This window comes from Lynx canadensis, chromosome A2 (genome assembly GCF_007474595.2).
Source record: "Lynx canadensis isolate LIC74 chromosome A2, mLynCan4.pri.v2, whole genome shotgun sequence".
NCBI lineage: Eukaryota > Metazoa > Chordata > Mammalia > Carnivora > Felidae > Lynx > Lynx canadensis.
The window spans coordinates 97,390,575-97,404,625 of record NC_044304.2 but is presented as its reverse complement, the minus strand read 5'-3'; the positions used below and the strand labels follow the sequence as shown (position 1 = coordinate 97,404,625).

Sequence of the window (14,051 nt, the reverse complement as noted above, 5' to 3'; positions counted from 1 at the left end):
AAGAAAGAAAGACAAAAAGAAAAGAAAAGAAAGAAAAGAAAGCAAATTTCTAAAAACATTGTATGACTGCTTTTCTTTGTTACATAAGATTTCCAGGCAAACTAAATAACCAAAAAGACGTTTTCTTTATGTGAGGCTCTAATTGAAATTCCCAGATGGGTTGGGTTTTTGTTTGTTTGTTTGTTTTGTTTTGTTTTGTTTTTTTGATGTGTATTTAGTTTGCTACAAATGTAAGAAAAATTTTTAGAAATATTTTGATTGAAATTACCAAAGCAACATGTGTGAAAATAACTGTCTTATATCTTAATTCTGTGTTTCTTATCTAGGCGAGATTAGTAATGATCCTATAACATTTAACACAAATTTAATGGGTTACCCAGACCGACCTGGATGGCTTCGATATATCCAAAGGACACCATATAGCGATGGTGTCCTGTATGGGTCTCCAACAGCTGAAAATGTGGGGAAACCAACAATAATTGAGGTAATTTACTTAGAACTTTTTTTTTTAATTCGGAAATATGCCATTCCTTTCTGTTTATCTACCAAGGTCTTTGTTTCAGCTTTGTATATAAAAAAGGGAGCAGTCTAAATTAGTGGGAAAAAATTAAAAGACATTTAAAAATGATAGATTACTATAATATGAATTCTATGTAAGAAAATAAATACAAACTTAAAACACTTATTTGCTTTATATATTAATTTCAAATTGCATGTTCATTGAAATACAGTCTTTAAACAGACATGTGCTCCTATCATGTGCTAAGTATTATTATAACTGCTGGTAGTAGAAGATGAGTAAGAGGTGAGTCCTGCTATGTCTTCCAGGAGTTGAAGCACTGGAATGGAAATCCATTGTTAGCCAACACTGTCATAACTATTTTAATAAGAAGGTACTGTTTGATACCGAGTTGTAAAAGGGTAAATAGGAATTCACTTCACAAGTAGAAGGAAGGCTATCTTAGAAGAAACAGCACATCAAAATCTTGGAGGTGTAAGCAAAATCACGCGATTTCAGAGAACTCTAAATGTGGCTAGAAGGCAGGATGCACCCCAGAGGGTGGACGATGGGAACAGAGGTGTTGATGTTGGTAGGGGTAGATCTTTGAGGGCTCCATAAGCCAGGGTGATTTGTTTGGCCTTTATTCTGGAAGGAATGGATGCTATTATAATCCATCAGATTTTCACCAGTACCTAACATCATACCTGGAAGACATTAGGAATTAAAACAATAGGGGTGCCTGGGTGGCTCAGTCAGTTGAGTGTCCCAACTTTGGCTTAAGTCATGATCCCCTGGTTTGTTCGTTCGAGCCCGCTTCAGGCTCTGTGCTGGCAGCTCAGAACCTGGAGCCTGCTTGGGATTCTGTGTCTCCCCCTCTCTGCCTTTACCCTGCTCACACTCTTTCTCTCTCGGTCTCTCAAAGGTTAATAAACATTGAAAAAAAAAAAAAGAAATTAAAACAATAACAAAAGCAATATTGACATTGAATGGGAATTAACACTATAAAAACTAAATGGATATAAAAGCTAGTAAGGTTTCCCTGCCATACCCAACAAAATCAGAATTATAATGGCAGTCAGTGGCAAGAGAGTCCTACTATAGTTTTATACCCTGATGCCTCAGGAGCTTAGATTTCTAATTTAACTTATTAATTCCGTAAGGGTTTAGTGGTAGTGACCAGAGCAGCATCATAGGAGCTACTAAATGGAATTGCCAGGAGCTTGTACAGGTCCTGAATGGCATGTTTTCTATCTGGTATAAACTCTCAGGGGATCACATGCTTTGAGTTTTTCTCCAAAGTTTTAATCAGCCATAGACTGTGGATATGAACTTCTGTGTTGGCAAAGAGAAGGTGTTTCTTCTTTTGAATTGAAGTTTGAATTAATGACTTTCCAGTGACTTCTATCAATAAATCTCCTTCCAGTAGACAATGTAGATATAAGATACAGAAATAGAACATATAAGTATCTACATAGATATATATGTAGATATAAGAAAAAGGTTATTTTGAGTTATTGTCAAAATAGTTTTTAAAAATTTTCAGTAAAGTTATATAGGTTATTTACCTAAAATAATGTCAAATGTCATTTTTTAATTGGAAAACACTAAAGGAATTCCATTTAAATTAAAGAGCAAAACAAGAGTGAACCCCTCCGTCACATTTATTACAGAATATATTAGAAATCCTAGCCACTGCAGTAAAGAAAGAAAAAAGACCATTAAATCTGTAAGTATTTAAGGGAAGAAATAGAATACTCAATGATATAAATAGTCTATAGACTATTAAAATTTTAAGAAAGCCTAGGAGTAAACTATAGGATCAATATGAAAAATCTGGTTCTGTTTCTATACATGAAACACAAGTATTGAGAAAATATATGTTTTAAAAAGATACCATTTATAATAACAGCAAAAATTGTAAGGCACTTAGAATAAATATAACAGAAGGTGTGCAAAGTCTATATGGAGAAATTTATAAAACTTAATTGATACTAAGATTATATAAGTGAGAAGGTAGTCCATTCAGTGACAGGAAGACTCAAAATCATGAAGGCATCATTTCCCCCCTAATTGACCTATAGATTCAATGCCATTCCAAGAAAAATTGCAATAGGTTTTTTTTCATGAAACTAATGTCAACCAATTCTAAAATTTATAAAGAAGATAAATTTTAGTGCCAAAAACAATCAAGGCACTCCTAAAGAAAAAAAATAGAGGGGAGGAAGGTTTCTTTCCCTTCCAGGTATCAAGATTTATTATAAATCGCTAGTAATTGTCATAAGGTTGTATTGATATAGGGATAGACAAATTAACCAATTAATAGAATGGAGAGCCCAGAAACGGATACATCTACATAAGGAACAATGATGTACGTCTGAAGAGATGGTACCACAGCTGACTGGGGGAAAGGATGTCAGTGAATGGTGCTCAGAGAATTGGTTAGCCATATGGCAAACACAAAATTAAATTCTTACTTCATAAGAAATACAAAACTTGAGTTTAGGTAGTTTAAGGATTTAAATATGAGAAGCAAAATTTTAAACTGTTATATGAAAAGGTTGAAGAATATCTTTCTGAGTTTGGGGTAGGGAAGGATTTCTTAAACAATACCTACACATTTTTACTTAAGAGAAAAGACTGATAAATTTTACTGTGCTACACTTGTCAACTGGTGTTCATCAAAACCGTTAAAAAATAGGCAACCCACAAACTGGGAGAAGATATTTTAAAAATATATAGCTGACTAATGATATGTATCTAAAATATAAAAAAGGACTTGGTAATAAGAAAAAAACATGAAAATAAGTAATAAGGCATGAACAGACATCTCACTAAAGAGGAGACACAAATGACAATTAGGTAAAGAAACTTACTCTGGGGGCGCCTGGGTGGCGCAGTCGGTTAAGCGTCCGACTTCAGCCAGGTCACGATCTCGCGGTCCGGGAGTTCGAGCCCCGCGTCAGGCTCTGGGCTGATGGCTCAGAGCCTGGAGCCTGTTTCCGATTCTGTGTCTCCCTCTCTCTCTGCCCCTCCCCCGTTCATGCTCTGTCTCTCTCTGTCCCAAAAATAAATAAAAACGTTGAAAAAAATTAAAAAAAAAAAAAAAAGAAACTTACTCTGATCAGTAATGAAAAATGTTCAGATTAAGACCACAATGAGAATTTTACCCTTGGTAAAAGTCACTGAGGGTGGATATGGGGATTAGATAAGCACTTTGGAAAACAGTATTGAATATTTCACATAGATGAGTGTCACTGTACCCTATAATCCTATAGTCCCACTTCTAGGCATATACCCAAAAGAAACACTTGCAAATGTCCACTGGAGGTGTGGCCAATCATGCTTATTGAACGATGTTTGTATAGCAAAACACTGGAAATGCACAGAGCAATGGAGACCCAAAAGCCTGTCGGCAAGAGAATAGATAACAAAAGTCTATGAGAAGAATAGAGAAATCAATTGTGGAGTTTTCATTCAGTGAATTAAAAAAAAATTTTTTTTAAGTAGAGTGGACACACAGTGTTACATAGTTTCAGGTGTACAACATAGTGACTTGATAACTCTCTAGTTATGCGATGCTCACCACAAGTATAACTACCATCTGTTACCATACAACTCTATTATAATATTATTGAATGTTTACAGCAACAATGAATGTAAGCTTGCCCAGCAACATGGACAAATGTTTTAAACATAATGTTGAATGAAACAACCAGCCCCAGAAGACTACATATAGTTAAACACTGTTATAGAACTCGGAAACAAGCAAACTAACATATTTTAAGCATACATGCATTTATAATAAGACTCTATTTAAAAATGAATGGGATGATAAACGTAAAATTCAAAATGGCTACTGCTGGTTGCAGAGAGGGATGGGAGAGAAACACATGTCTTGAGCCAGGATTCTCAAGGGTTCATGATGTTCTCACTCATACCTTACTACTAACATAATGTTACAAATATGTATCAAATAATATGCTAAAAAGGTAATGATGAAAATTTAGCATATCTTTCATTTAACACAAGTAGTGATTTATCTGTAAATAACATATCTATATTTGTATATAGTAACATATTTACAGTATTTTAAAATATTCTATTAACATAGTCGAAAAGAGGTTTGCATATCTTAAGCTAATATTTAAACATATAAACCCACTGATTAATTTATTCATTAGATATTTGTTAAGCATCTAAAATAGATCAGCTACTGTTCTAGAAATAGGGGATCAAAAAAGCCTGAACGCATGCATACCTCTCTGCTATGAAGGGCTTCACATCATCATGAGAAGTAAAATTTGAGAACGTTAAAATGTTACTTTATTTAAATACCTCATTAGAAGTGATAGACTGCATTCTGTTATAGCTGTTAAAATTAAACATTAAATATAAATTCAGATAAAATTCTCTCCCTGATTTATGAAAGGTCCTTCATTCTCTTCAGTAGCCTGTGACTTAAAAAAAAAGTATTAGAATTTATGAAATTTATAATAATGAAATTTGTGATAATTATGGGAAGGTTAGCCATAAAAAATCTTGCCACGAAGTTGAAAATGTCTGATCTTTCTGGGTTTTAGCTTTGAGATACTCTAACAAATAGTAGAAAATTGATACTTTTTTTTCCCATTGAGAACATGATTAAGTTATTTCACAGGGTAAACTTTTAAAATCCTCAAGTCTTTTTTGCATTTTTTCATTTGCTTCTTTGTGAGCAATAGTTCCTAACTTATTTTAATGACTCGTCTTAATTTTAGTGTCCCGTGGGAAACTTGTTGATTATGTGTCCCAACAGACAGCAACAAGGAAGTCATTAAACCCAACAGAAATTTGACAAATTGGGGACAGAGAAATCCTTTTAACTTCGTGCAATAATATGCTTTTCAGAATATGTACTTTCAAATAGTGTTAAAGGTTTGGACTTACTTATTCCAAAATTCTTTTTTTTATTGTTCTCTCAAATAATATTTCTGGTGAGTGTAATTTCTTTCCTTTAAAGCTCACATATGATGCTATAACAGTCTTTGATATTTATTTTTAAATGAGCCAGATTGTTCTTTTCGTTTGAGTCAGTTTTGTCCTGCTCTTTTTGTCTCAATGTGCACTACAGCTTGTCACTGCCAGAAGGCTAGTGCTGGGATTCTAAGACGATTGCACAATCATTTGTTGTTTTTGAGGTACTGCACACCTGTCTGAATGATTTAATATCTGTTATAAAGTTAATTATTCCTTAATTTTTGAGGCCCTATCTTGTTGTTGGCCTTAGCTTTGTTTGGTGTTTGCACTGGCCATTTCGCGGTTGACTTTGATGTAAGTTCATTGGCTCTGCAAATGTTTACTAATATTTGACTCTACAAAGGGATTGATTTGTGTTTTTGAGCATGTGCCATAAGCTTTACAGACTATGATCCTTATTATTCTTCTGCTCCCATTGGGAGATACGAGGTCCAAGGGGTTATTCATGCATTTTTTTGACTGGTTGGTGTGCAGTTTATTACTGAATACAAAGAACACAGAGATGTGCTTTTTTTCAAAGTGTACTTTTTAGTATAATCCTTAAGCTCCATTTAAAAGTGCAAAAATACATTGTTTTGGCTTTTTTGAAATCTTAGACTGGCACTGGTAAGTAATTTCTAATGGTTAATCCATTTACTAATGATGCATCTTCGTTGGTACTAGCACTTAATGGTGTTCTATAAAAGGGTCTTTCCGATTTTAACTTTTGTTTTTGCATGTTAAATAGACTTGACTAATTATTTATTTTCCCATAACATTGCTAAAAGCTCTGAGTTGTTATTGCCCGGAGAAGGCACATTTTGTAAGTATATAAACAAATAACGAAAATGGAAAGAACGACAATTTGTTTTCATTTCGTCCTTAATGAATTTCATTTCCCAAATAACATTTCACTTCTTTAATATGATTTTCTTTTTCTAATAGATAACTGCCTACAATAGGCGTACCTTTGAGACTGCAAGGCATAATTTGATAATTAATATAATGTCAGCAGAAGGTAGGTACGAAGGATATGTTGCTGATTGTTTTCTTATTTACCAGAAGTATTTCATTATGTTTTATATCTATGTAAAACACAATTCAAGATTTTAAGGTACCACATACCTAATGTTACCAATGAAGTAGTAAAGTGTAGAAAAGAAAGTGAAACAATATTTAACTGGTTATAAAATATTATGATGTGTGATGATGCTGAAAAGCTCAGAATAGGGGGCCAAACACATGGGCCACTTATCTCTCCAAGCCTTGGTTTCATCATCTGTAAAATGAGACTAAGACCAGCATTTCTCTCCCAAGTCTGGGGTAAGGAAGGAGTCTCTGAGTTAAGGATTGAAATGTACTTAACATGGGGCTGAGCTCAGAGTGTACAGTCAGTAATTATTAGCTAGTTTTATTACTTTACTTTAAAACTGATCATAGGTACTGGTTTAATTGTGTGTGAAGATGGAGAGTTGTTGATGGGAAAACACTGGAGTTTGGGTCACAGTCTCCTTCCTAAATAGCAAATCACGCATTGCTAGAGCCTATCAGCAATTTGGAGTTACATATAGTCACATTGTAAGTTACTCCCAAGGATTTGGAAGGTTAGGGACACAGGAAATATTCTAAGAGTTGCACTCTCAAGTATTCTGACCCTTTTCTGGCATTCAGTTGGGAAAAAAATTCATGCCACTAAAAACTTTGTAGTTAAAATTTGTAAATCATGGGATACTCCTCTCTATGCTAGATATCATTTATGAGGGTAACAGAAGAACTGACACAGCATTTTTACCCATAAGATTAGTAAAAGCAGTTGTGCATCTTAAATAGGGAATTCATAGTTCTATTTACCAGTACAATTAAATGAGCAAACAAAATATTTTATTAGAACCTACTTATTTGCAATTCTTGATAATTGAGTTGAAAAATACCTCTACACTATTTGAAAGAAAGCAATATTTATAGAATTGATGCTGCAAAACATAATTGGGGAGATTGCTTAAAGATTTTGAACCCCTATACGTGAGTTTTTTCCCACGTGTTTTAGCAGTGTCAATTGCACACAACAGTGTGCTAATTTAAAACTTAACGTGACTTTCGTATATGAAAGGCAAGTTCAAATGCCAGTTCTGTGGGCCTGGACAGAAGATTCCCTGTCCCCTTTTCTACTTCCCAAGGGCTTTTGGTAGGTATTCCTGTTTGGATCCGGAAGATTTTTGCAATTGTAACTGGATGCTCGCATCCAGTCTAAGCTATCCTTATAGAATTGAAATACATTAATGGTCAGAATAATCACAAAATTCCCTTTCTCCTTGGGAATTCATCAGTGTAGTGATGTAGTTACATTACAGTGGGCTTGGACCACTAACCTCACCATTATGCTCCCAGAGGGGCTCCCCTTTCTCAGGTACAGAAGTCCCTACAGATTGAAAGACAGTCTGGTATACAGTTTGAACTTCCTCAAGTCTGGTCTCAGGACTGGTAGATACAGAATACACGGGCATCCGTCCTCTATGTGTTTGATATGTAGAGACCTATGCTCAAGCAGATACATCTGTAGGATTGAAAGTTGGCTTTACAGGCTATTTATTTTTTTTAATGTGTATTTATTTTAGAGAGAGAGCATGAGCCGGGGAGGGACAGAGAGAGAGGGAGACAGAGAATCCCAAGCAGGCTCCGCACTGTCAGTACAGAGCCTGACACAGGTCTCAAGCTCACGAACTGTGAGATCATGACCTGAGCCAAAATCAGGAGTCGGATGCTTAACCAACAAGCCACCCAGGTGCCCCTGTATCGGGGGTTTTAAAGGTGTGTTGGTGAAGGAGGAAGAGTAGATAGATTTTGGAAGCCTCCACTTTTATTTTGGGCAGAGCTGCCCCACCGTCTTTTACATAGGGTTCAGTGGCCCCAAACTGTGAAAACCAGTGAACCAAATAGCATGCGTTTATCCTCACTGGTCTCGATGGAGTGCATGTGGGCACTAGGATGTACATCTTTGAGCAGGGCCTACACACGTGCCGTGTCTCCCAGATAAGGTTAGGAAGAGAAATAGCAGGAGTTGCATGTCAGGATAATCATGCTCAGTCTGACTCTCTGCCCAGCTGTCTCCTCCTCTGAGAGACCTAATGGGAAATTAGTCATGTAGAATCACAGAGCTTGGAGCTGAAGGAGAGTACATAGAGTGATTCTCTAAATTGGGTCTAGTGCCTCAGAGGCCTGCCACCAATTTGTTGGCCTGCCGTTCCCTTGGCCTCTGTGATGTCCAAATATAGCAGGCATGGGATTTCCCCAAAGTTAGAAAGCTCCTATGACTCATCTTTGGAAGGTCTGGCAGTAGCTCTTGGCTCGGTGGACAGCAGGCAGCTGCAGGGCCCAGAGCCTCCAAGGGGTGTGGCGGCAGTGGGTCTCAGAAAGGAGCCACGAAACAGGGTCACGTGGATTAGGAAAAACCAAGTAACAGTTCTCCAAAAAGTGGCATTGATAATAAGAAAAATGTTTTGCACGCTTTTTTGGAAAAGTGGATATAAAAACACGGAGTAACATTAATGGATGATAGACTTCTAGCACACTCAAAAACTATATTTGGTATTATTTATAAATATTATTTATTGCCAAGAAACTGTTCTTCATGACATATTTATGCATGGCTGTTTTTCACTATGGAGAAAAATGTGGCATGATTAAACTACTGTTTATCTGTATAAAACAGGAAATGTATCTGTATAAAACAGGAAACTTATCTACATAAAATAGAATAAATAAATCATATTTTAGAAGATTGCAGATGGCCTATACATCAAACAAATCTAACAAAATCACAAGCAGAATAAATGGCAGTGTAGAAGATGAATAAAGAACCTTCCATGATTAGAGCCTCGAAAAACTCAGTCTTTAGGAAGAGACACCATAGTCTAGAAAACCCCCTTGAAAATTCTAAAGCCTGAACATCTTCCCTGAACATCTTCCCCTGAACATGTTCCCCTGAACATCTTCCTCTGGCTTCAAATGTCTTTTAATATTAAAGAGGCTTCATAAGAAGTGAGGTCATCAAGATTTCAGTTATTTATTGTGTAATTTTTAGTTTTTATTTAATTATTGAGTAAGAGTGGAATACTTAACAGATGTATGAGTTTTAATGAAGTAAATCAGAGAATATATGTAGTGTAATTACTACTGAGGACTTTACATGTGTATATAGTCCAGAAACAATTTCTTTTCCTTCTAAGGGGAGAATTCAGGTAAACAGCTTGTTCATATTATTTATAATAATTGCTAAAGTTTACTATTTTATAAGTTCTTACTCTATGCTAGGAGCTCCACTGAGCACTTTATATACACGGTCTCCTTTAGCTTAGATAAAAAATATACGAGGCAAGTTCAAATGATGGCAAAATTCTGGGCCTCTCTAAAGATCATTTTCCCCTTCTGACAATCCAGAGCAAGTACCTACTCACCCCCTGGTCGTGAGTATTAAATGTGATAATTCACCGCAGTCCCTTAGCTTGGCCTACCTCATAGTAAGTATTCCCAAAAAAGTAGCCTTTATTACTACAGAAATATTATTAAACATAAAAAGCTATTCTTTATCTTAATTTTTTTAAGTAGGCTCCATGTCTAACATGGGGCTTGAGCTCATGACCCTGAGATGGAGTTGAATGCTCTATTGACTGAGCCAGCCTGGCACCCCAAAGCTCTTCTTTATCTTAACAGAACAATGTGAATATAGGAAATGATGTTTTTTAATTCAAAAGTAACATTTGAGGAACTGAAATACAGTTGACCCTTGAACAATGCAGGGGTTAGGGTGCTGACCCTTGAGCAGTTGAAAATCTGTTTATATCTTCTGGCTCCCAAAAGACATAACTAGTAATAGCTAATAGCTTACTGTTGACCAGAAGTCTTACCAGTGATAACATAAATAAGTCTATTACACATATTTTATATGTTATATGTATTATATACGGTCTTCTTACCATAAAGTGAGCTACAGAAAAGAAAATGTTATTGAAAAAATCATAAGTGAAGATACATTTACAGTACTCACTATATAAAAAAAAAAATCCACATATAAGTGGACCTGTGTAGCTCAAACTCATGTTGCTCAAGAGTCAACTGTAAATTTTATTTATTTCTATCTATTCTACTTAGTTACACTGAAAGTCTGAATTGAACATTGGCTACTTAAAAATATTAATTTAAAAATTTTTAGAGGGAAATTTTGATGAGATGTTGAAAAGGAAAAAAGCTAAGTAAATCTCTAACAACATGAGGTAGGGAATTTTGTGAGAAATTTAAAATATAATTCCCTAGAATATTTAATTATGGAGTGATCAAAAGAGAAATTACTATGATTTCAGATTTCTTTTTGAAAATATAACCAATATTTATTTTAGTAAAAGTAATGTTTCAGCATGCTCTAAAAAGATCAGGAATACTGCAAATTAAAATTATGGTATTTCAAATTATATGTAAATAACTCACAAACAATTACAGATATTTTGTAACATCTCTATTTGGAAAGAATGTTGCTCTGTGCTTCAACCTTGTCCTCTGTTCAAATGGGCAGTGAAGTACATAGGGTTGTAATGATTAAATAAGACCATGTACTTGAAAAAGATCTGTCGATTTTAAAACACTACAAATACAAAATATTATTCCTACCCACATAGAGTTTTCTGGAAATGCTCCTTCCATATTGGCAGGGGAGGAGACTGGCAAGTCACTGGGAAATTTGAGGCAGGTGTGGCATTTTTATCTTTTTGGTCAGATCCTACAATTACAAATTGCCCTGCTATCCCTTGGATTTGATTACATTGTAGGTAAAATTCTGTGTCAGATGTATGTTTTGTTTTTAGATATGTCCTCCGTTATGCAGAAAGTCTTTAAAGTCAATATTAGTATTATTCCCCAAAGCCAGGATTATGACAGAAATCAACAAATCTCAAATTGTTCATCTGTTTCTCTTTCGAAAGACTATTTTATTAAAGATACACATATCCTTTTTCACCAAAATTAGACTTCCCGTTACCATATCAAGCAGAATTCTTCATTAAAAATATGAATGTAGAAGAAATGCTGGCCAGCGAGGTTCTTGGAGACTTTCTTGGGGCGGTGAAAAATGTGTGGCAGCCAGAGCGTCTGAACGCCATAAACATCACGTCAGCCCTAGACCGGGGCGGCAGGGTCCCACTGCCCATTAATGACATGAAGGAGGGGTAAGCAGACCTTTATCTCGTTGCCTTAAATATGCATTGTTAAATATGGTGATCTTATCAAACTTATTATAGATAAAGGATGGCCTATTGCATTCTTTTTAATAAGTAGGTATTATACAGATATGAAAACACTAGCAATTTTCTATATTGACAAAGAGGTTACATTAATGGTTCTTTATATCTGATGTTCCAGGTCCTGTGAATTCTAATTGTAGATCAGGATCAGCATCATAAATTATAGCACTAAGTCTTTTGTACCTTCCATAGAGGAGCTGAGTATTTAGGGTCCTGAATTTCAAAGGAAATTGATGCCCCAGTTATCAGCTGCAGGACACTCAGACTGCTGTAACTTTATTCTAGGAAACTATTTCTTCGCTTTAACATTCTTTCCACCATGTGTCGGTGATGGATAGCTGGAATGGATTTGAAACCTATTCCTAAAGCCTGGCCTTGTCACTCATAAGCTGGGTGACATTGGGCAAAATGCTGCACTCCTCTGTGCCTCGGTTTCCCCATTTGCTCCAATGGGCATTGTACTCTTTCTTCCTTCAGAGTTGTTATAGTGTCTAAATGAGAGTGCATTTGAGAGGGATTCGTCTATTCTCATGCCTTGCAAATGATGACTTATACCTGTATAGAGTTTAAGAAACACTTTTTATGCCTAGATAAATTGAAAGGATTGAATGTCAACATCAAATCAAATTTGGTCTTTAATTTTTAACCTGTAGGTTGAAGCAGATCTACCTTTTTTTTTTAAAACCATTCTATAAATAGACGAGATATGGAATAAATCACAGTTTATATAGCATATGCCTTTCCAACTCCTCCTTTATCCATATTCATGGTAACATTTTTATACAGATGATATCTGGAATTAACTAAAATACCTGGATTAATAAGAATTAAATTTAAGGGCAGCTTTAACAGAGAACTTTGTTGGAAATAAGGGAAGAGATCACAAATAGACACAGATGAAGTATGGGAGAGTAGGTAGAAGGGGGATAAGGGATAAGCAGTGAGCTGTGAAGTCCAACTTACAAATTTCAGAATTAAATTGTAGCTTGTATGTTACAGTAATGGATTTTGAAGTCAGTCAAGCACACATAGAAGTGCTTTGAGAAAAATAGCTGCTTTATCTCTTGTCTATCTATTGGTTGGCTTTCTATATGAAACCATAATTTTAGAGCTTAAATTTTTTTACTTCAGAGTTCCAGCATGATTCTGTTTCCCACTGAGTATTTAAAGTAGAACGATGGAAAATGATGAACAGAGAATCTCCCCTGAAAACATTCTCCAAAGCTGGAGTCTTTTCAACAGTTTCTTAAAGTGATGCGTTTGCAATGATTGTTAAAACAATGACCACAAGATGTTAGAGGAAGCAACCTGAAAAACAGGCATTGGTAGGGTTTTCCCTGGTTGTGCTTTCTTCTGGGCTCGATCTTCCATAATCGGTAGTGCAGGCCCCGCCCACAGAGGCTCTTTTAGAAACAACGACCCTAAATTGAACTGAACAACTATCTAAACCAAACGCTGACAAAAAAAAAAAAAAAAAAATGGTGCTTCTCAACCATGTGTAGCCTAAGAATTGCCAGTAGAGCTTTAATAAAAATATGGATAGGTTCCTGGCTCCTGCTTCCCCTTAGAGATTCTGAGTCTCGGAGTCTAGGGCTGGGCCTGAGCATGTGACTCTAAATTAAGAACAGAATTTTTGTCCTATAAGTACTTGTTAGAGAATTCAGTCATTAGCTGACTGACCCCCTAGCACCTGCTAGAAGGAGGCATGTGCTGTCAGATATTTGAGAGAGTCAGTCCCATGGCATTTATTTGGACCCTGTTGTCTCAGATCCCTTCCCAACTTGAAATGCTTTCCATGAGTTTTAATTTAATGTTAAGCCGTAACCTTTACAAAGTATTCATATGATAAGTCTTTTAAAATAGCATTTCTATAAATTGTATGCAATGCCAACTCTACTACTCCAGTGTCCCTATATGAACACCAGTGAAACAAGATCATACTTGAGTATCATTCCAGAAGAAAAAATTGTCCCTAGAATGATTTTGCATATCTTCTTTAGTTGTTATATAATGCCTTGGTAACACAAATAATTTTTTACCCTGTTGCCTGAAACTTAGAAATAAATCCTGTGCTTGACTAACTCCTCTCTTGTGCCGTTCTTCCTTTTTGCTGATGTAAGAATCATAATTCTTAATTTACCTAATAAACTTTTTGCCTCCGTACTTTCTTTTGAAAGTAACGTGGGCTATAAATCCCTTTTAAAAGTGAAATTTTGAAAAGTTCAAGAAGTAAGGTCAGTATAGCAAAAGAATTCCATCCCTTT

General features: G+C 35.5%; 1 protein-coding gene across 10 annotated transcripts in view; it reads left to right on the top strand.

Annotated features, from left to right (window-relative positions):
* The window catches only part of SGCE (sarcoglycan epsilon), a 70,100-nt gene that overhangs the window by 29,376 nt on the left and 26,673 nt on the right, over nucleotides 1-14,051 (top strand). For all 10 annotated transcript variants that reach the window (XM_030307970.1, XM_030307973.1, XM_030307969.1 and 7 more), the window contains 3 exons: nucleotides 327-484; nucleotides 6,443-6,515; nucleotides 11,514-11,712. In XM_030307970.1, coding sequence (XP_030163830.1) covers nucleotides 327-484; nucleotides 6,443-6,515; nucleotides 11,514-11,712 — 430 coding nt within the window. The remainder of the gene's footprint in view (nucleotides 1-326; nucleotides 485-6,442; nucleotides 6,516-11,513; nucleotides 11,713-14,051) is intronic.